Consider the following 22,888-nt stretch of genomic DNA (forward strand, 5'->3'; position numbering starts at 1 on the left):
CGTTCAGGTGACTCGCGTCAACCGGGGATCGATAAGAAAGTAAGTTTTTGTACAAATTATAGATTCATATGAATTATATTGGCAGATTCCACTCATTGTCTTCGTGCCATGACGCTAAGTGAATGACGCTACAGTGAAGTTTAATTTTATGAACCTTCTCACAGTTTACAATTTATGTCACTGTCTGTTGCTTGTTTTTCCTGAGCATTAGCGCCACCTTGTTGACAGAAGAGGTATAACAAAAACACCAACAAATGACAGCTGCTACTGTACACATACTGTATTTCTTTATTTAAAAAAAAATCACACTCAGGAAAACAAAGTGCTATATAACTTATTGTATAAAAACACACATAAGACAGGCAGACAGACAGGAAAAGGTTTTTAGAGTTTCAGGCAGGGCTGTCCATATTCTCGTCTCCTCTCGGGTAAGACTCCACTTCCATGGTCATCAAAAACTCTGCAAAGAAGATTTAAAGAGATTTAGTACACACCAGTATACCTCAATAACATGAAACGTAACTAACCTGGAAGTCAGTGTGTGCAGGATATAAACAATCCTTACTTTGGCACAATTCAAACTCCAGTTTAAATGAATAGATTTATCCTCATACTACAAGTACATTAAGCTGATAATCCCTGAGAAGGATTTTGAATGCAGGACTTCACTCATGATGGGGTAAATTAACATGGCTGAAGACTAGATTTCACATCAGCAGGGCATTCAGTCTATGGAGGGACCTTTGTGTGCTGTTGTTAGCTAACATTATCTTTCTCACCCAAAGGAAAGGAATTACCAGATAGCTAATGTAAAATAAAATCAGAAACCTGTCTTGACTGGCTGAGTTAACCCATCGAGACACCAGAGGCTGATCCTAGTAAACTGGCTAACTTGAGGTACACAAAATACACCAGATCCATGCAGTGTAGCTTAGTTACAGCTAGCTGACTAGCCTTAGCGTGTTTGCTACTGCTAGCATAATAAATCTGAGTGTACATGTTGGTGGGCTAGCTTGCCAAATTACTTTACTAGCTAACATGATTCATAACTCATGTGTTGTGTTAAAAGATGTTGATTTTAGCCAACAATAAATGATGAACTAACAATGCAAGCAATGACGTATGACTAATGTGATGCCGCTCAGTCTTGTGTACGTCATGTGACGGTTTTTGAAGATACCTAGGATGCATGCTTGCACTAACGTGTGTGAGCAACAGGAAGCTGACTGCAGTTCACTTAACAGCCACCGGTGTTAAATATCCAAAGTTTAGTAAAGCTAGTAAAATCGGCACAGCAGCTTTAAATGAATCTGGCTCACAGTGATCCAGATTTTGCTATCCAGGATCAGCTAATCCTTCTTCCTTCTGTCCTGGATTTTCAAAGTAAAACGGGATTGGGACTAGATCCTACATACTTTGTCCACCGGGGGGGCCAAAATCCACATGAAAGTTCCTCACAGCTGCTTTGATAAAATACTTTATACATTATAATATTGATGTTATTTGGTGGATTATTTTATGTGTAATACTCCGCCCACCTTCTGTGTAGTCGACGTCCGGCCGGGTGGAGACGACAGCCCAGGCCATGCCCACCAACAGCGCCACCACCAGGTTCACCACGATCCACGGCCGCAGGATCTGCTGCTCTGAACCTGGAGGCCTGCAGGAGGGAGGGTGAATATGTCAGTATAATACTAATAATTATACAATACAATAAATACAGTGGAACAGAGCAGGATGTCGCGTCTCACCACAGAGTCTCGTTGGCTGTAGGATAGAGGTTGATGCGATCACTGGTCATCTGCTGACTGAGGGACAGGATCAGGGCGATGAAATATACTGAACACAGAGAGGTGGTCATTATTACACACTGTCACCATCATCATCACCATCATCATCATCATCATCATCCTGTCTTTGTGTCACTCACAGAAAGAGGCCAGAGCAGCAGGGTCGAGGGTGAGGAAGCCTCTCAGAGCCATGGAGGCTTTGGCCAGGTTCACTCTGCAGGTGAGAACAAACACACCTTTATTATCTGAACTGTTTGACTGTCCTACAAAAAACTGAGCTCCAGTTTCATAAACCAGAACAGTAAAATCCTGCTTTTACATGAATGCACAGGGAATAATTTAGTATTTTTAAAGTCTGGAATTAGTCCTTTAAACACACACACACACACACACACACACACACACACACAGTCCACACACAGACCTGTCGAAGGCGGACACGGTGCTGATGGCGAGCAGCAGGTACAGCAGGGACTGGGCGGGGTAGGCCAGCCGGTGGTACTGGTGAAGCAGGTTGGGCAGCGTGGTCATCTGCTCGCCCGCCAACACGTACACTACGATGATGTTCCACACGGCGTAGCCCGCCAGGAAGCCGTGAGAGAACAGACCGATCACCCTGCACACAGACAACACACGCACGCACACACACACACGCACACACACACACACATACACACACACACACATACACACACACACACACACACACACACACACCACAGAGAGTTATATTACATCACTGACACCTCAAACACACCAATGTACACAGTTAAATAACACCAGCATCCTAAGTGAGGCGAGCTGTACTGCACGTGCACAATGGATCAGCTTTCATTACTTGTTTATATCTCTTTAAACACAAACAAAGCCTCTGCAGAGACGGACGTGTCTGCTCTGCAGGACCAAATGTTCAGACCACAGGTGAGCCAGCTCAGGCCCGTATGTGTCCGCTGTCTCTGGGAGAGCGGACGCTCATGTCAGTAAGCTGAAGGAAACTGGAAACAAAAGTGTCACCACGAGTTTCACAAAGCAAAGGATGCTGAGCCCTGTGATTGACTGCTGACATGGATGGATGGATGGATGGATGGATGGATGGATGGATGGATGGAGGACGCTGAGTAAGTTGTCACGCATTATCCTCGTTTTGTCGTGTATTTTAGTGTTACGTTTTCATTTCCTGTTTTATTTTGTCACTCACTTTTGCTTTACTTCCTGCTTTGAGTGTTTGATCGTGTCCCGCCCTTAATGTTTTCACCTGTGTCTTACTACCCTCACCTCCCCAGTGTATCGTCTTTGTGTTCTCCTGTTTCTGTGCAGTTTGTGTTTGTCTACCTGTGCTCCTCGTGTGGAGGTTTCAGCTGCACTCGTGCTTTACCGCCTGTTTCTCGACTGTTACTTTTCTTTTAGATGTTGACTTTGTCGCTGCTCCCCTTGGACACACCAACAGTCCACCTCTTGTTCTGACTGTTGCTTTGTCCTTTTGTGATTCAATAATCCTTCTTTAAGTCTGCAGTGGGGTCCTCTCCCTTTGTGATTCTAACCAAACCTGACACATTAGATGAAGTCAGTTGAGAAAAAATACTACAAAATGTTTTAATCAAAGCTTTCGAGATGTCAGAGGTCAGGACGGCTCAGAGGTGATGATATGATCAACAGAGATTTACTTCTGCTTCTTGTTTGGCGACTAAGCAACTAATTTAGATCACAGTAAATAAGAACCAGTTGTTTTCTAACATAAGATAGTACATGTAAGTCAGTGCAGTGTGTGTGTGTGTGTGTGTGTGTGTGTGTGTGTGTGTGTGTGTGTATGTGTGTGTGCTGACCTAAAGCCACTGTGGACCTTCAGAGCGACGTCTCTGGTGGTCCAGAGCGCTCTGGGGTCCATGTAGTCATCCATCATCTCTGCGTGTCGGAGCTGCTCCACTCGCTCTGCCTGGAAACGCCCTGCACACACGCACACACACACACACACACACGCACGCGCACGCGCACGCACACGCACACGCACACGCACACGCACACACACACACACACTTTAACAAGTACAAGAGCAACATATTTCGACTCTTTGGTCACATTTGCAGCTGAATGTAATCCGGCCTGATTGAACCCTCAGAGGGACTAAAGCCACCTGATTGGTCAGGTGAAGTTGGCTGCAGGTGACCCAGTTAGACAGCAGCACTGTGGAGGCAGCGTGGAGCCAACAGGAAGTTGTTCCAGGTTACGTATCATTGCTCAGGTTTTTGTCACTGCTGCTGCTTCGTACGTCTCACACAATAACACCTGCTTCACACTCACGGTTCCTCTCCACGAAGACTTTCCCGACCGGCTGGCTCTGTCCATGCGGGGCGGAGAACAGGGAATGCTGGGGGATCGGGGACTGGGCGTCTGTGATGATGTCGTCGTCTTCGGCTTCCAGGTCGTTGCTGTAATGCTCCGTCGCCTTCACCTTCCTGCCGTGAGATGCGGATCAGACATTCATTCTCATGATGTTGGTGATCAGCTGACCTTTCAACCTTTTGATTGTCACCCTGGTACTCACCTCTTCCTCTTCGTCTTTCTGGTCACTGCGACCGTCATCTCCTCTTCGTCCATGGCCGCCTCGTTGGTGTTGCCGTTTGGCGTGTCTGCGTGCTCTACTTCCTGGTCTGACAAGACAAACATGACATCAAACAGGATTTAACCTCCAGCGAACACGTTTTCCTTGTAACGTTTGTAATAACAGCTGATGAATTGGTGTTACCGATGGTCGCTGCCCGCTTCTTCTTCTTCTTCTTCTGTGGTGCTGGATCCTGCGGCTCTGGGGTCAAAGGTTCTCTGTTGTCAGAGGGGCTCTTATTGGTCACCTCCTCCATCTCCAGAGCCACTGAAGAAGAACATAATAAAACAAGTGAGTCTCTTGTACACAGATATCTGACTGTGTGCAGGTGTGCAGGTGAGTCAGAAGTGTTCTGCTTTCTGTTTGTTGTCTGAAGATATTGACAAATCACGTCTGAGCAAGCTTCAGGTGCAAAACAGTGTGGAGAGCAAAAGATGCAAACGGTTCAGACGGTGAACAGCACACGGGAGAGGAAGTCCTTTCCCATTTAACTGGAATTCCACCGGCTCCACCAGTAACCCGGAATATTTGCCGTTGTCAAGAAGATAACGGCCTAAATGAATCCTGAAGCCCGTCGGCCGTCATTGACTGTGTTATTTCCCTCCATAAACATAGAACAGCTCAGTGCAGATAAAGATCCAATCAAAGATGTCAGCTCTCAACTCCAGCTCTGTGGTTAGTCAGATTGTACACAGAGACCAGCACAGCGAAGAGGAAGTCTCAGTCCTGATTGGATATCAGTTAATCATTAATCTGCTGTCTACACCAGAAGTCCTGCATGTGGGCCGCCTCTCTAAGAGGCTCAGTTGTTGTCAGACGGTAACAGATGACTTCTGACACTGGTTGAAATGTAAACCCAGAGCCCGTCAGCAATCAGTGGATGATGATTCTCTTGTAAGTGAACTTAATAAACAGATTTCTTTATATGAATGCAGATAACAGTCCAGTCACAGACATCATCTCTCAACTCAAACTCCTTTTTTACATCTCAAGCTGAAAGTTGGATTTTGAACAATGACCAGCACGAGGTCGAGATGGTCTGCACCTGGATGTCCAATACCAGCTGTCCTGATATCTGCTAGCTACACTCATCAGATCATCAGACGACAGCCAATCGGTTTTGACATCGGCAGAAGAGCATTTCAGGAACCTGACGTCTCGTCACACAACGACTTTTCTTTTTCATTCATGTCCACAAACAGATATCTGCCGAGGAGTGCAGATCGCTGTCCCAAACCCGATTCCAGCGTCTCAAGCTGTCGTTAGTCTGTGAACAAAGACCAGAATAATAAAAAGGTTTTCTCCCAGATCTTTAATATCAGGAAACAATTCTGGTTGTAGACTGTGTATCTGAACCTCCGCTCCTTTCTGAAGTCGTAGACTGTAAACAATGTAAACAATGACCCGCACAAGGAGGAGGAGGACCCGCCCTGATCTCTGACATCAGGGACCAGAGAATCGCGGCCTACACCAGAAGTCAGGGTTACTGCCGTCACCTCCATGAGCTAACCTGTCAGATGTGAGGAACCCGTCAACCATCGCTGAACAGTTATTGAGTGTTGTATTTATCTCTATGAACAGATATCTGCACATGACTCCATTCTTGCACTGAAAGTCGCTCTGAGCAGCACAAAGAGGAGGCAGTATCGGCCTGAATATCTGATCCCAGGTATCCTCTGAGTGTCTACTCTCTCACCTTCTCCCTGCTCCTCTCCGACGCTGACCTCCTTCTTGGGCTTCTTCTTCTTGCTCTTGACCGTGGGCATGGTGGCGTGTCTCTGTGAGAGGATCAACAGTATAAAATGTGAAAGTCAAACAAAAGAGCCTCCAGAGTGTAAACGACTATTTCCCTTTTTAGGGTTTTTTATTCAGGTCACTTAACGAACGTTTAAGGATCTACGGGTCGCCGCATGTCGATGCTTATTTGAGATAATTGGATTTGAGCTTTGAGAAGAGGTGAAGAACAAAGCTTCAGGAAACAAACCACAGCTGTAACGTTCATCTAATGAGTGCTCTGCTTTATCCAACACCTCTTCAGTGTTATGATCACTGTGGTTCTGAACAGGATGCTAACGCCCTCTGAGCTCAGGTGTCTGAGGGACGCTCACGTTCATCTGAACCGGCTCCTCCCATCAGGACAAACACACTTTTTAAGCCTTGTTTAGACAGTCAGGTTCAGGGATGCTGTAAATGTAAAGGTGCAGTCTTCAGCTAGTTAGCTTAGCATAAAGTTAAATCACATACCCCTCTTATAAAACCGTAACTTGTGTTTTTCACATTAAGAGTCGCTACAGTTATCGAGCTCTACATTTTAAATGTTGTTTCCATCAGACAGAACTACAGTGGCTTTTTATCAGTTAATGTTCATTGTGCTACGCTAGGCTAACTGGCTGTTTGCTGTAGCCTCATATTTAGCATACAGAGGGTGATATCAATCATGTCAATCAATCAAAGGGACCAGAAGCACCTGGCTGACGGTCGGCCATCAGCCCGTTTCTGAGGTGTCCTGCAGTATGTTGGCAGATGGAGCCCATTGGTGAGACAGATCACTCTGATTGGTTGTTCAGATAATCAGTGCCCAAGAGGACAAACAGAGGAGAGTAAAGTAAACTAACGAGTCCTTTCTCGTTCTACAAGCAAAACAACGATGGCCGTCAGACATCTGCCTCCTTTTGTCAGACACAACCGACACTAGCAGGAGCGTTATCACGAAACTGTGTCATCGGGGAGCGAGATGAGCTCGTCTCCTTGGTATTCTGTTTCTCTTTTACAAATGATGAAAAGAGACCACCGCCCCCTGCTGGTGTGGAGTGTAACGTCCTCTCATACAGGTGCAGAACGTATTCAACAAAGGGCGAGTCATCTTACATCGACCTTCGTCTCCACTAGATCTTTGCTGTTTGGTGTTTCTACAGACTCTCGGAGCACTTAAGGGACGATCGGCATGCTAAGCTAAGCTAAGCTAACATGCTGCATGATTAATGAAATGAGGTCAAAGGTCAGTAACGAGGAGAGCGAACAGCTGAGACCAGAAAGAGGTCACTTTCTTCCCGCCACGTCATCATTTGTCCTTTCTGTTTCCTCAGTTTTACACAAACACGTAACGTAACATGAAAATAACAACAACATGAATGATGTAAATGTTCTGATTAACTCGCTCGTCTTTGGGAAACACTCGAAGCATGACCTCATTAAAGCGTTGCACATGTTTGTATCATAAAGAGGAACTTCTATCTACACCGAGAACATGAAAGACATCAGGTATTTACAGGGTGTGTAACGCTGAATGAGTGCTCACCTGTGCAGCTGACCCGCTGTGTCTCTGTGAGGAAACAGTTCAGAGCTTGGCCGTCTGTCTCCTGTCAGCCCGAGCCGTCTCAGGATGATCCACAGCGTGTAAACAAACCCTCCTTCCCGTTACTTCTCCGCCTTCCGCTCGGTTAATCCTGAAGGTGGATTCAAAATTACTGACTGGCTTTAAAATGTTCAAGATAAAAACTTGAAAGATCTCAAAGTGAGGAGGTGAGATAAAGACGAGAGCAGAGACAGAAGGAGGGGGAGGTTTATCCACAGCTTTGAGGCCTGTTTACAGCGACAGGTGGGACGGCCTGCAGGAGCTTTGTGGTTGGTTGATCAGCTGTGATGTCACCTGCTGGCAGTGCTACAAAGCAGCTATGGATGCTGATGATCCTTCACCTACAAATCTTACCTGCAATCGATCCAATCGCTGTGCAGGTCGGTAATTCAGAAACTGAATCAGGCCGTCTGAGAATTATTGAGTGGTGAAATTTAGATCCTTCCTTCAGGATCGTACACGTCCAAATGTGCTGATGCAAACTGCTCACCTGCTTCCACTTAAAATGCATCATCAGTCTTATTTGCACAATTTTATCACATTAATTTAGACACAAAACAAAACACAGCCAATCACAATAAAGTACGTACAAACAGGATGAGAAGAGCTTCAGATTTCCCCTGTGGGACGACATCCTGAGGTCAGCCTTTACGCAGACGACACCGTGTTTTATTCATTCTCTCCTCATCAGATCTGAAGACAACAAACTGCCTCCTCTGTTATTCAGACGTCTCTGCACAATCTGAAGCTTGAGCTGAACCTCACTCACTGACGTCTCCACAGGGGGCGAGCACGTGCTCTGGTAAGGTCTGTTTGTCTTGCTGCTGCGCTCAGGTCCGTCTCACTGAAGAGTTATTGATCTCACAGATTACATGAGGTCATATTAATCGTACAGACACTTATAAACAAGTATAGTGAAATCAAACAGTGCAGAGTAAACCTGAGCAGGTGTGTCGGCTCCGTCTGAGGTTTCAGGTCAAAGTTTAAACCTTCACACCGCAGAAACCAGGTCAAGACATCGAATCCTATTACACACACACACACACACACACACACACAGACACACACACACGTACTCTAAGCATGGAGTCCAGCGTGTGCATTTATTAAGAAAAACATTTGATTATTGAAGTTTGAAGCTTTTATTTGAATATTTTGGTGATGAAATGAATAAAATCTTAATCCACACGTTCAGTTTAACGTCTCTCTCACGTTCATGTTTCTGTCACTTCACCTGTAAACTGAATATAAACAGTCGTCTGCCTGTCTTGTTCCTCCGACGCCTCTCGCTGCAGTTTGTCTACATGACAGTAAAGCTGCCTGATGCGGTGAGAGGACACTAATCCTTCTGTTAAATCCACTGAGCTGCATCTGTCCTGCACAGGATTAACCTGACAGAGAGGGGGGGTGGAGGAACGACACATGCACTTCAGCTTCATCTTTAATTAGCACACGTATGTACACATGATCATTAACTCTACATCCAACAGGCTGTGATGATCAGAGTCCTCGTTTGCAGAAGCAGACGTCTTTGTTACAAGTTTCACACATTATAAGCTCGACTGTGAAACAGTGATGACTGTCATTCCAACATTTTAAGCCTCTATGAGATCCCCTTTAATGAACAGGTTTCTTGGCAAAAGCACTTACAGTACAGAGCAGACAGCACGGCGTCACAGGAGGGTTTACATGAGCCGAGCCACGGCTGACATGGGGCTCGTTTCCTTTAAATCTTCACTGTGATAAGTATCAAAAATAAGACGTTTTGAAGGAACATTACTCTAAAGTGCAGCTTTTATCAGGAGACTCAGAGTGTGTGACCTGAGCTCTCCAGCCTTGTCACTGGTATGAAGGAGAGCTCTTTAGACTTTCAGGAGTTGAGCAGTGAGGTTCAAATTCTTCTTCTGCAATTTAAACGCAGCAGAAAAACACATTTGTGCAAATTAAACGGCTGATTGATGAAACGTTTCAAAGAGTAAGAGCAAATGTTTTCACAGTCTCGTTTCCATCCTCACATAACATCCCACACTTCTCTTCCTCTTTCTGTCCTCCTCTCTTCACTGTGTCTTCTCCTCTACTCCTCGGCCCGGCTCCAGCTGACAGGAATCCACTGTGGCTCCTCCTGCGCCTCCTGGATGGTGGAGCAGAGCTGCATGCAGGCGTCCTGCAGGACGTCGTTCACCAGCATGCTGTCGAAGAACTGTCTGTACTTGGCCTCGATCAGCCGGGACGCCTCCTCCAGCTCCACGAAGTCGTCCTCCTGCAGGACAGTGTGCTTCATGAACAACTCTGATTATGCGGGTACTCTCTCTTTATGTATCAGCAGATTTATGAAAGCAGTAAAAGATGCTTAAAGATCATCAGTTTAACCAGCGTCGGGCTCTTACAGTGAACACTCTGCTGACGGTGTAGTTGCTGATGATTCGGGCGTCTCTGCGGGTCTGTCTCAGTCTGTCCAGGCCCGGAGCTTTGATGAAGATCACAAAGGGCTTCAGCTTCCTCGTCCGCAGCGCCTGGATGCTCTGACAATAACAACAACAACATATCTGGATTAATCCTCCACGGAAAATAGTCCCAAACAAGTTCCTCCTTATACAGATCCTGGAGCTGAGAGCCACAGACAGGAAGCCAGATCGTACTGCGACATGGACTGACATGTTGTTTCTAATCTTTTTAAATGATTGGTCGACAACAGAAGGACAAAAGAAGTGAACGCATGTCTGACTCACGTGTGGTTCGACGTCGATGATGCACATTCGGCCTCTCTTCAGCACGTCATCAATAGCATCAGTGCTGGTCCCATACAGGTGACCTTTATGCTCCCCGTACTCCACAAACCTGAACTCATCAACACACACACATCAGGTAAATGAATAAAAAGATTATAATGTAATTAAATTTAATCCAAAACAGTAGAAAAGTTAACATATAGTTAGACGACGATGAAGGAGCCCACCTGTTGTTACAGACCATGTACTCAAACAGCTCTTTGGTGACAAAGTGGTACTCTCGTCCTGCCTGCTCCCCTGCTCTGATTGGACGAGTGGTGTCTGGAGGAACAAGAAAACAGCCAATCAAAACCTCTCAGGAAATATTCAGTTACGTTACTGAGCAGAGTTCAAATCAATGAGCTAACAACACCAGTTAAAAAAGCTGCTGAAAATGCTGGGTCATGTTCAGTAATTAAGCAGCAACCTTAAAACAACCTGCAAGTACAAAAGCCTGCAGTTCCTCTGGTGTCCACTTGAGGCTGCCTCCAGCAGTGAGTCAGTCCCCATAGAGCCCCATGTTAAACTTTACAGCAGAAATAAACATGTTTACAGCCTGGTACAAAAAACAGTTTGGGTCTCTACAGCTCATTTCTCTCTTCATGACAACTGTACGGGGAGAATCTTTATACAGCTCACCTGTTTACATTATATTAAGGCTTACAGTGATGCAGCATTAGGGGCGTGGCCTCTTTGAGTGACAGCTGGGAGCTGCTAGCTGTCTGCTAGGTGTCCCCTCAGCTAATTCAGTCACTGAACGTAACCTCTGGGCCGTGTTTGCCGAGCCTTTTGGAAAATAACTCAGCTAACCACAAATCAAATCAACAAGCTAATTAGCCAGCTAATCAATATAACTTTGACTTTGCTAATTGTTTGCTAACCCCTCTCTTCTCTCCAGCTCCGCCCTTTTGTTTAAATGTGGTCAGCTGTGGCTCTAAAAATCCAAGATGGCGACGCTTAAAAGCTGAACTTAAGGCTTCAAAGCAGTGATTTGTTCTTCTTCTTTAATGTTTTTATTTCCTTCTATGATTTCATTCAGTGTCATGCAGCAGCGTTTGAACCTATGGGGACATCTAAATTGGCAGTGGGCACTCACGAGGTACGGGTCCCTGGAAGGTCGAAGGGTTGTGTTTGATGAGTCTTTTCCTCAGCTCAGAAACGCCGACTCCAGAAGCTCCTGTTCACACGGCAGAGAAACACAAACAGATGAGAGATCCTCTTCACAGTCTGAAGGACATCACAACGTAAACACTCTTTACCGATGAGGATGATGAGGCGGTGGTTCTCCTGCGGGGGGCGCTGGTACAAAGCCACCTCCTCGTACGGGGTGGACAGAGCGCTGCTGTTGGGCGAGCAGGAGGTGCAGGACTGTCGCCTCCTCCTGAACGACGTCCTCCTCCACAGACGGAAACTCCGACGGAAACCAGCTGAGGGTTAAAAACATGACGCATTCATTCACTCTGTTAGGATTAGCTGTTTGTACAAACATGTTAACTAGTTAACTATCGGTCTTACCCAGGTAGATCCCGTCAGCTATATCACATTCACTCTCATCTGAAGGAAGAAAACAGGATCAATATGATTAACATTAAACTCATCCATCTGTCTGCCTATCCCAGCTGTCATTGGACAGGTCACCTGTCAATCACAGGGCTGACAACCTTTCACACTCACACTCACACCTACGGGTGACTTAGAGTCACCAGTGAACCTAACAAGCATGTGTTTGGACTGTGGGAGGAAGCCGGAGAACCCGGAGGAACCCACGCATGCACGGGGAGAACATGCAGACGAACACAGGAACGCCCACTACGTCTGAACCGGGACTCGAACCAGGAACCTTCTGGCTGTTGACTCTTTGCATTTGATGTGTGTGTTTATTGTTGTAACTATAGTCATACATATCAAAAAGATATTAATCCAGCCCTTTGGTCTTTAACATTCAATTATTTTTGTCACATTAACACCAAATCACATCACAGAAGAAGTACAGGGGTGAGATATTTCAATTGTGTCCAGCAGGGGGCAGCACAGCCCTTCCCATAACTATTGATGTGAACGTGTTTGAAATGCCATACTGTATACTGTATACTAAATACTGTATACTGTATACTGTATACTGTATACTAAATACTGTATACTGTATACTGTATACTGTATACTAAATACTGTATACTGTATACTGTATGCTACATCTCTGTTCTGTTCAGTCTATACAATCAGAATCACAAACTCAGCGCTGTGTCTCACATGTTTACCTGATAAGGCGAGTTTGTCAGCGTGTAATCGATCGTCCTCTGAAACACACAGAAAAGACACGTTAAGTTAAAGCTCATCTATAACAGCTAAACACACAGTGTGCAGGATCCTGTGTGATTCAAGTCGTACAGTAATAATGTGAAGCTTTTAAATATTTTCTGTTAGATTACAATTATCTTGTTTTGCTACCCTTCTTATATTTTCTTAACCTGTCCTATATAACGGAGTGTAAGGGCCGTGTGTGTGTGTGTGTGTGTGTGTGTGTGTGTGTGTGTGTGTGGGCGTTTCTGAAACTAAACATGAAGGAAACATTCAGCACATGACTCAGCAGTAAATAATAACAGGCCTGTACGAGTCATATGAAGAATATTTGATCCCTTTGTCGCTAAATTAACTTAAAATGATCCTCCAGCAAAGAACAGTTCAATCACTACAACTACAGACAAAGTTAGAGGCAGGTTGTCACTGCTACACACAGAGGTCACTCGTATCATCACATTCCCACAGAGGTCACTCGTATCATCACATTCCCACAGAGGTCACTCGTATCATCACATTCCCACAGAGGTCACTCGTATCATCACATTCACACAGAGGTCACTCGTATCATCACATTCCCACAGAGGTCACTCGTATCATCACATTCCCACAGAGGTCACTCGTATCATCACATTCCCACAGAGGTCACTCGTATCATCACATTCCCACAGAGGTCACTCGTATCATCACATTCCCACAGAGGTCACTCGTATCATCACATTCCCACAGAGGTCACTCGTATCATCACATTCCCACAGAGGTCACCGGAAAGGATTCTAAACTATTGGAATAAAATGACGATAAAGACTACATGACTATAATAATCATAATAATACCGTCATCAGGCAGCGTCACTGAGGACAGCAGGTTCACAGACAGAAAGAAGCAGCTGTTAACAGTGACTCTGCTGTATTACCACATTCACATTAGGCCTGTGTGGAGGTTAACACCGCCCTCTGCAGGCAGCCAGCTGTAACTACACCTTTAAGATCATTTATACTGTTCACACACAGAGCTTGTTTTTACTTTATGTCCTTACAGGCTGAATATGTTATTATTTACAACATGATTACACTCACTGTTCATTTAAGTTATTGATTATAAAATAATAGATTCTCACAGGGTCTGATGCACGTGTGGACCTGTAACGGCTCACACCACCACTGTTCCCTCTGTTTACTGCAGAGAGGGAGAGAGAGAGAGGGGGAGAGGGAGAGAGAGGGGGGGGGGGCGGGGGGGAGGGAGAGAGAGAGGGAGAGGGGGGGGGAGAGAGAGAGGGAGAGGGGGGGGGGGAGAGGGAGGAGGGGGGGAGAAGGAGAGAGGGAGGGAGAGGGGGCGAGAGAGAGAGAGAGGGAGAGAGATGGAGGGGGAGAGGGAGAGAGAGGGGGGGGGGGGGCGGGGGGGAGGGAGAGAGAGAGGGAGAGGGGGGGGGAGAGAGGGAGAGCGAGAGTCAGACAGACAGGCAGGAAGACAGTAAAACAGAACACAACATGTGAGCCACACACACCTGTCACAACCTGCATTCAGCTTTTGTTATACCATGACACATTTCAGGACTCTAACATAATTAACATGGTGTTTGTATTAAATGCTAAAACAGTGGAACTGCCCTTTAAGACCTGATCTCATTAACCAAACAGTCTCATCCTGAACAAGGGTGAAAGGTGTAAGTGTCACCTCTTCAGCATGCTGGCCGAGGGGATCAGACCAGCACAGGAGACAGAGCAGGGCATCTTCCTGGCCTGCCACCACTGAGCGTCCGACTGGTCCACCACCTCCAGCAGGTCTCCTTTACCGAACGGCATCCCTGCATTGGGACAGGGGATGGAGGAGTCCTGCATGGGGCAGTAGTCCACCATCGCCCTCATGTACACCTGACAGACAGACAGGTGGGAAAGATGAAGATAGGTCTCCTGTGTTCTCAGTCTCTCCTGCTGTATGTTGGGTGGATGGTTTCTTACCGACTTCTGGCTGCTGCTGCTCTGAGCTGCGTTTGGAATCACTTTAAACAGGATGGTTCCGTGGGAATTAATCTGCACATACAGGAAAGAAAAGGATCCATTATCTCCAGAGTCAGAAGAACATCATAAGTATGAGCTGTACCTGTAGTCACTACTTTTCATAGCAAGTAGAGCTGATTCTTATCTCATTTACTTATCTGCACTTTGAACACAATGTTTTGCGCGCCCTGGTTCTACTTATTCATCTAGTTTTATTGATTAATATCTCCCTCAGGTGACCCACCAGTATCTGGATGACCTGCTCAGGCTCCAGACCCACCACAGGGTTTCCGTTAACCTCCACTAACATATCACCAGGATGGAGGAGACCTGTGACACACACAAACATTTGATCAAAGTCAGATAAATCAACAGGACGTCTGTTACTGTCCCGTCCATCATGCAAACATTCACACACAGTTAACACAGTCTCACCGCTGCGGTCGGCCAGTCCTCCATGAATCACTCTGGCGATGTAGATCTCTCCCGTGTCCTCGTCCCTCCTTATAGTCGCCCCCTGAAAGACAAAGAGTTACTCCAACAACCTTCAGCTGCAAAACCACCTGTTAGTGTGGCTCAGTGTGTAAAGAGGGGGATATGAATTAGGAAGGGAGGATGGGATGAAAGTAACAGACGATGAAGCACTGTCACTCTGCCACTCTCTCTCTGTTAAGCTTAACAGGTAGAACACCTTCATTAACACCTGATGTTGGACTTGGTCCCGACATACGCTTACATGAAGACTTTTAGCCTTCATGTCCTTAACAACACTACGAGTCTCTATGAGGCTGTTAAATACTAACATCAGAATGCCAACATGATGTTAGCATGATCTTAGATTACTTTGTTAGCATGCTAACATTTGCTATTCAGCTGCAAACACTGAGAGGACAGCTGAGGTTAATGGTAGTGTCATTAGTTTTGCAGGTACTTGGTCATAAACTAAAGTGACCTGATGATGGCGCGACATCAACAAGTAAAGATATTTAGATTCATTTTAAGGGGAACATGAAGTCCTGAACTTACATTCATTGCAATCCATTCATTAGTTTTAGAGACATTTCAGTCTGGACTAAATTGGTGGACCGACTGACTGCTAGAAAAATGTGAATGTCCTCCCCAGGCTACACAGCTAGCATTACTGATAACTGACTGAAAGGGAGGAAGCTAAAGTGCATACAAGTCTGCCTGACGACCTTATATGGAACATGAGTGGAAGAACTGCTTCCTGACACATGGCTGCTTTTGTTGGATCTTAGTTCTGCCAATCAAGCGATACTGCTACACAGACTCAAACACTGGGTTTGGCTTTTTGTCTATAATTGGCTCAAGTTACACCTTTGAAAAAGGACCATGTGCTCTGTATATGAGAAAAAAGGCTTGACATGTGGATTTCCCCAGGGTTCACTCCTTGGGCCTCTTTTGTTTAAAACAGTTTTGTGTGTGGGAGTGAGGTGGGAGATCATGCTATGATATGCTATTAGTGACTAGCCTTCAGCCTCTAGCCTGCAGCAGATATGAGCAGTGGGCTACAGAGGACTTCCCCAAAACACATTTGTTTCCTATTCCAACTTGCAACCACAACGTATGCTGACTCAAGTGACATCACTTGAGGACATTTATCAGACGTCACCAAGCTCCATCTACAGACAATAAAGGCTTTATACTACTTTTAAAACATAAGCAGTAAAGGTCCCAACAACTGGAAAGAGTTTACATTTGCATCATACTGTATGTAGATGACACCTACATTTATCTTGCTGTGTCACTTAGCAACTGCTATATGATTGGATGAGCCGTGACTCCATTCAGTAATTATAGAGACATTTAGATCATTCTTATGCTGCAACAAAAGAAAGGCTTGGATTAACATATGGGAAGAGTGTCCAATAAAAGAATGAATGACAGGTGGTCGATGATGATGGTCACAGATCAGGGATAGCTGGATCAAAAAGTTAAAATGTTTTTCAGCATACCTGTAAATATTTAGCTTCTTCTCCTTTCAGTGATAAATCCAGATATGAACAACAAACCGTCTCATAGAGGAAAGTTTTTCACATCGGTCTGCTTCTCTATGTGGTCAAACATACGGCACTCAGATGTTCCTTAAACTAACAGCTGGAGTCCGAGTGCTGATGTGGATCTACAACTTAGAGTGTAAAAATTAAAGAACTAGAGGTATGTAAGTTAGTTTCTATTTTCAATGCCAGAGCAGACAAGGAGAGGGGGCAGTCTGTTTTAAGTCTACTTATTCCTTCTCTTCTTCTTGGTAGTCAGGCATCCTGTGCTGTTACAGTTCTGTTTGTCCTCCATTGGGGCTCTAGAAACAGCTCCGTTGTTAAGCCTGATCTGTCCATTACTACCACTCACGCTCGCTCTGTGGGTGGGACCAAAGGTCACCACTGTCCTTTTGGAGCCTCTGTTCGTTCGTTTAGGACTCCTGGATGTCTTAAAGTCTTCTGCACTGACAGACGTGGACGAGGAGGAGGAGGAGCAAGAGGAAGAGGAGGAGAGGTGGCGTGGGTAAGGTGTGGGAGGTTTGCGGACCACTTTTGGAGAGATTGAGGAGACCCGTGGAGGTGGTGTGGGAGGAGTGGACTTCTTCTGCCTGCGTGAAGGTGACACCTCCGGGTTTTTGCTGGCCACAATGAGCCCCTGGAGCTTGTCAACCACCTCAGCCAGCAGGTTGAGTGCCTGGGTGTTATCTTCTGTGCTGACTGTGATCCTCTCTGTTGCTGTCACCATCTTCTCGCCAAGATGATGGACATCCTGAGTGCCGTACCCAACACTACTGGGCACTGATTGAACAGTGGACCAGAGCTCTTCCACGTTGCACTGTTTGGTGAGATCAGGAGGCTGAAGATGCTGAAGGAGCTTTGGCTGCTGCTCATCTCTTGTCTGGTTTTTGCTTCCATTGTGGCGAGGAGAAGTAGAGTAGTTGACCATCAAGAAAGGCTGTTCTTGGCATTTTTGATTAGATCCACTTTGAGCCCCATGTTGCCTCCCCTTGGTGGGGAGAGTACTAACCCCCTGCTGCCGAGTGGAGCGAAGAATTGCAGGGCTACAAGGTGCTGTGTGAGCTCTGAGAGGGCTCGTCCCAGTACCAGAGGGGCTTCTTCCCGGTGTAGGGATGTTCCTCGAGTGTCCACCTGTAGGTCCTCTCTTGTACAGGACGGGAGAGTTTGGGAGGCTGAGGCTGTACGCTGGGACTGGAGGAGGAGGGTAGGCGTAGTCATCACTGCTGCCTCCAGTAGAGGCACGCTTTTCCCTGGTGTGTTTGGGTTTCTCTAAAAATGCACCTCCATGTGGGAAGAGGATGAAGACAGGAGATAAAGTTGGACACATCATTGAAAAAGAACCGAAAAGCAGCAACAAGTCAACAAGGAGCAGAATGACGGTGAGATGAAAAAGATGGATGAAAACAAAGGAGCAAGAGAGGATGTCTTTGACTTGGTGACGACTGATGGACGGTGAGGACGATGGGATAGTAATGTGAGAGATGGATGATGATGAACTGATTTGAACACATTTGCAGGATGAATCAAAAGATGGACTTTCCACAAAGGAATTTGAGAACGCAGAAATGGAAGAATCAAGAGATGGATTGAATAATGTCGGAAACGTTATCTAACCTCCTGAAACGTCTCAAGTACACTTGGAGGTCGAGCGTTTAGTTTAAGGTTAACCTTCAGTGTGTTTTGTTGGAGCGGTTCAGATAAAAACCCTGCTGGGTGAAGGGTTAGGGTTAGGGTCGTTCTTCTTCTTTGGTTATTAAACATGTTGATGACAGATCAAAGAACGACGGAATGAGAAACTGGACGGATGATTGATGGATTCAATGACTTCCTGTCCTCCTCTTACCAGTGCAGGGGGCGGGGCTAAAGACAGAGGGAGCTGACTGGTTGAGCCCTTTCTTCTGCAGCTCTGTGCTTTGCGGACACAAACAGCAGCTTCCCGTGGACTCATATCGGGGGAGAAAAGGACGTGACCGTCCTCCTCTGGGGAGGGGCAAAGGCACGGCTTCAGTCTCAGTCGCTCTGAGCTCCTCCCCCGACCACGCCCTCCTCGCTGGGACGAGGCGCTCCAACGTGAAGCGACGAAGGCTGCTCCAACGACTACGGATCACTCCTATTCCATCCTCTATACTTCCTCTGCGCTCTTCTCTGGTCTTAGTGGACAAAAGATAAAGGAGAGATCTTTTCTTATAGTTTTGAATTAAAAGATTTAGAGAGGCAACCCAGGGATACGGACAATATCTAAAGCAACGCATTGACAGCACAAACTACACCAGGACAATCTCAAAGCTTCCACCATTAGAATAGTTAACTAGAAGACACCACACTGTCACTCAGAGGCCCGCTGCCCGAATGAATCAGCAAAACCTTAAAAATCTAAACCTACGAGTATAAAACTAAAGCACATATCTTCTGTCTTACCAGCGGCTGGTTGTTCTTCACCAGACAGACGATCCTCATGGCCTCCTCATCCTCAGGCATCTCGTCAGGTAGTGGAGGTAAAACAGGTCCATAGTCTGACTGAGCTACGCTGTCGTGGGACGACAGGAGGGCCTGAGAGACGGGCGACAGGTGTTAGAACAGAGCAACAAGTCGGAGTTATGTCCGAGCTCCTGAATGAGAGAACACACCTGGATGTGAGGTGAGCTGAGGAGGCTGTAGAGCTCTCGAGCCTCAGCTGAAGGACGGTGGATCTTCTGTATGGTGGTCATGATCTGACGGACAGATAGACAGATGATAACACAGTCTGAAGACACGTATGTGATTCAAACTTTCAGGCCTCTGTTTTTATGAAAGTGATTGCAGCGCAAAGAAGTGCTGACACAATCTTTAGTACATGCTGGATATGCGTGTGTGTGTGTGTGTGTGTGTGTGTGTGTGTGTGTGTGTGTGTGTGTGTACTGACCTCATATGACAGTCCGGAGGCGTAAGGCAGAAAGGGGCTGGGTGTCAACCTCTGGAACTGCAACAGGCACTCATACATCTGGAGACACAGAACAGGAAATGATGTCATTGCTTGACATCTTCACAGTGTGTGTGTGTGTGTGTGTGTGTGTGTGTGTGTGCCTGTCTGCTGAGCCGTGTTTGTACCTCCAGCACGGCGCGCAGCCACGGAGCGCTCAGCAGCTCGTGCAGGATATGAGCTCCGCTGATGTTTCTGTCCATCGCCTGGCCGACGTCCTCCACCACACTGGACAGCACCTCGCTGACACCTGCGCACACACACACACACACACACACACACACACACAGTCATTATGCAGGGATGCAGAACACATGCAACGCTTTAACTACAGTCTGCAGACGCACACTTTTACTTCAGTAAGGTTTGAACACAGGGCTGTCTGTAAATACTTCTGCCACAACTGCTCTTAGTTGACTCTTGCACAGTGTGACTCTGCTGTGCAGCAATTCCCTTAAATGTGTCTGTAAGATATTATGACTTCTACCACCGGTATGTGAAACCCTTTTAGCACAGCAGCCTCACGCTGTGCACTAAGACGTTTCCAGGGGTCAGCAGCAGATTAAATATCGTTTTCATGTGTGTAATATGACAGCAGCTGTTCGAGGCGGAGGTTTCTCCTGAGCAGAAGGTGAAAAACACACAGACAGGATTAATGACGGAGGAGCCCTGACCCCATTAACAGACTCTAAATCCAACTGAATTAGGTTTTAGATTACTCTGAGAGTAAACCCACACACGGATTCAGACTCGAGTTCAGGGCTCGGACTGGACTGGAGTAAAACAATAAACAATAAAAGCATCGCTAAAGGTCAGGTGGTCTGTGCGTGTGTGTCTGTGTGTGTGTGTGTGTGTGTGTGTGTGTGTGTGTGTCTGTGTGTGTGTGTGTGTGTGTGCGTGTGTGTGTGTGTGTACGTATGTGTGTGTGTGTGTCTGTGTGTCTGTGTGTGTGCGTGTGTGTGTGTGTGTGTGTGTGTGTGTGTGCGTGTGTGTGTGTGTGTGTGCGTGTGTGTGTGTGTGTACGTATGTGTGTGTGTGTGTCTGTGTGTCTGTGTGTGTGTGTGTCTGTGTGTGTGTGTGTGTGTGTGTGTGTGTGCGTGTGTGTCTGTGTGTCTGTGTGTGTGTGTGTCTGTGTGTGTGTGTCTGTGTGTGTGTGTGTGTGTGTGTGTGTGTGTGTGTGTCTGTGTGTGTGTGTCTGTGTGTGTGTGTGTGTGTGTGTGTGTGTGTGTGTGTGTGTGTGTGTGTGTGTGTGTGTACGTGTGTGTGTGTGTGTGTGTGTGTACGTGTGTGTTTCTCACCATCCTCCATGGCTTGTCTCATGGTGATGGTCCGTCAGTGCAGAAGAATAAAAAGGTTTATTCCACTGAAAATAAGAGATAAATGTTTTCAGTGTTTGAACAAGAAGAACACGGTTCATTCTCACAAAGAAACTTCAACGTGCTGCATGAGTCTTTTATGTGGAGGTTAAAGTGTTAAAACCAGACGTGTTCACAACAGAAACATCTATAAATATAATAAATATAATATTGATGTGCACTGATTAGATAACATTGTCTCTCAGGCAGCATGTGGGCTGATAACAAATATGTTATAATGGTTAATAAACTGTAAAATAGTGATCACAAAAAGATTTGATAAACAACAAAAGAATAATAAATAAAGAATATATGAACACATGTTTATGTGTCAGAAAGACTTCAGACAACAAACAGAACCTGTTCTCTGGTTCTTCTGTTTACACGTTTGTGTTTGTGTGAAATGAACTCTAGTTTTATTGTAAACAACATTTCTATTACTTCAAATCAAATCTTCTCACTGAGTCTTTTATTGCAGAAAATGTCGACTGGTTAAGAAACCAAAATATGTCATTCAGAGTTCGAATAAAGCAAAGAAACAAGTTCATGTTGAAACAACAGAATGTTTCAGCTCAGGAAGAGTTCAAAGGTCAGTGTTTGGTGAATAACCTGGTTCTTAACCACAGCTCTCATGCATCTCTTGTCCTCTCCTCCAGTCTGTCACAGAGCTGCTGGGTGACGTTAGGCCGCTCTCAGAGCAGCTCGAGGACTCACAGCTTCCCAGGAGGACGTCCTGAAGGCTGCGGGGCATTCGTGCCACCGCCATCTAACGTGTGTGTGTTAGAGTAGGGATACACGATATTATCGGCACATTATCAGTATCACGCGATATCTGCCGATATAATTAACCGATAAAATAATGGGCTGCTGCATACTTGATTAAATGCCCGCCCTCGCTGCAATGTCCCCGGCGCGAAGAATACCTGCGCGGCGCAGCGTGATGATGTCACGTGTGTCTACCTGCAGCGTGAGAGAGTTAGAAGCCAAAATGTCCGCGGGGTGGAAGTTTTTCAAAGTGTCCAAAATAGAGAGCAAAGCTGCTGTTTGCAATGACTGCTCAGCTCCGGTGATGCGAGGACGAGCCAAGGCAAAGTCTTTCAACACTACAAACTTGATTAACCATCTCAAGACCCGTCACCCAGACCGTTGTAACACATGTGATAAGAGTGTCACCATCATACTGTACGCTAATTCCAATAGAAGAGAGTTGATGATCTCTGCAATTAGGTGTGCGGGAAAAAAATATCGGTATCGGTAATCGGCTAAATGAGTTGTAAAATATCGGCACATCGGATATCGGCAAAAAATCCAATATCGGCATCCCTATGTTAGAGGCAAGAAATATCTTATTAATAATTAAATGTTAACCTGGTGATGACATGGAAAAGGAAAACACACCTTCATGTACAACACTCACACTGAGCAGGTGGTTTTTAACACATTAAGTCTTTAATGTCACTCAGGACGACCTGAACATGATCGTTTATTTTACCGTCATAAAGCAGCTGATGAGGTCTGTGATGTTGGTTTGTATTGATGATTCTGTCATTCTACAGACAGATATATTGATCTGCGGTGACAGCACAGAGACGTGACACACGTCACTGCATGATGCAAACACAGCTCAGGGTATTTTGGTACTTCCTCTTACCGCAGCAGGTTAATGAATGTGGGCTAATTTGAGGTTACGCCTCCTCTTTAGCTCCTTATCTTCCCTCAGCTTCCGTTTCCACTCGCAGTCTTCAG

General features: G+C 45.9%; 2 protein-coding genes across 2 annotated transcripts; both read right to left on the reverse strand.

Annotated features, from left to right (window-relative positions):
• Positions 1-392: 392 nt before the first annotated feature.
• LOC138592434 (transmembrane protein 237A-like) lies at positions 393-6,155 on the reverse strand. The gene is made up of 10 exons (XM_069663243.1): positions 6,086-6,155; positions 4,534-4,656; positions 4,333-4,438; positions 4,089-4,243; positions 3,614-3,734; positions 2,215-2,406; positions 1,931-2,004; positions 1,752-1,839; positions 1,539-1,660; positions 393-460 (listed from the first exon to the last, which is right to left on the reverse strand). The coding sequence occupies exons 1-10, from the start codon at positions 6,153-6,155 to the stop codon at positions 393-395; spliced, it is 1,119 nt and encodes a 372-aa protein (XP_069519344.1).
• A 3,663-nt stretch (positions 6,156-9,818) lies between these two features.
• Positions 9,819-21,107, reverse strand: LOC138592047 (MAGUK p55 subfamily member 4-like). The gene is made up of 17 exons (XM_069662655.1): positions 21,086-21,107; positions 19,916-20,037; positions 19,731-19,808; positions 19,456-19,539; positions 19,247-19,378; positions 15,246-15,327; positions 15,055-15,140; positions 14,772-14,843; positions 14,488-14,684; positions 13,931-13,989; positions 12,028-12,066; positions 11,772-11,939; positions 11,609-11,689; positions 10,701-10,794; positions 10,474-10,582; positions 10,132-10,266; positions 9,819-10,004 (listed from the first exon to the last, which is right to left on the reverse strand). Exons 1-17 carry the CDS (start codon positions 21,105-21,107, stop codon positions 9,819-9,821), a joined length of 1,746 nt encoding a protein of 581 aa, XP_069518756.1.
• Positions 21,108-22,888: the final 1,781 nt, after the last annotated feature.

Source organism: Semicossyphus pulcher, unplaced genomic scaffold (genome assembly GCF_022749685.1).
Source record: "Semicossyphus pulcher isolate SPU_LCO1_2020_fin unplaced genomic scaffold, fSemPul1.0.p SCAF_15, whole genome shotgun sequence".
NCBI lineage: Eukaryota > Metazoa > Chordata > Actinopteri > Labriformes > Labridae > Semicossyphus > Semicossyphus pulcher.

What these genes read in the sequence shown, in the direction of transcription:
- LOC138592434 (XM_069663243.1), bottom strand. Translation starts at nt 6,155, where the DNA reads ATGCCCACGGTCAAGAGCAAGAAGAAGAAGCCCAAGAAGGAGGTCAGC. An exon ending in AGTCTTCGTGGAGAGGAACC is followed by an intron (nt 3,735 to 4,088) that starts GTGAGTGTGAAG and finishes GCGTGTGTGCAG; the next exon opens with GGCGTTTCCAGGCAGAGCGA. An exon ending in ACAGCCAACGAGACTCTGTG is followed by an intron (nt 1,661 to 1,751) that starts GTGAGACGCGAC and finishes TCCCTCCTGCAG; the next exon opens with GCCTCCAGGTTCAGAGCAGC.
- LOC138592047 (XM_069662655.1), bottom strand. Translation starts at nt 21,107, where the DNA reads ATGAGACAAGCCATGGAGGATG. An exon ending in AGGACTGGCCGACCGCAGCG is followed by an intron (nt 15,141 to 15,245) that starts GTGAGACTGTGT and finishes TGTGTGTCACAG; the next exon opens with GTCTCCTCCATCCTGGTGAT. An exon ending in AGCTGACGGGATCTACCTGG is followed by an intron (nt 11,940 to 12,027) that starts GTAAGACCGATA and finishes TTTAACCCTCAG; the next exon opens with CTGGTTTCCGTCGGAGTTTC.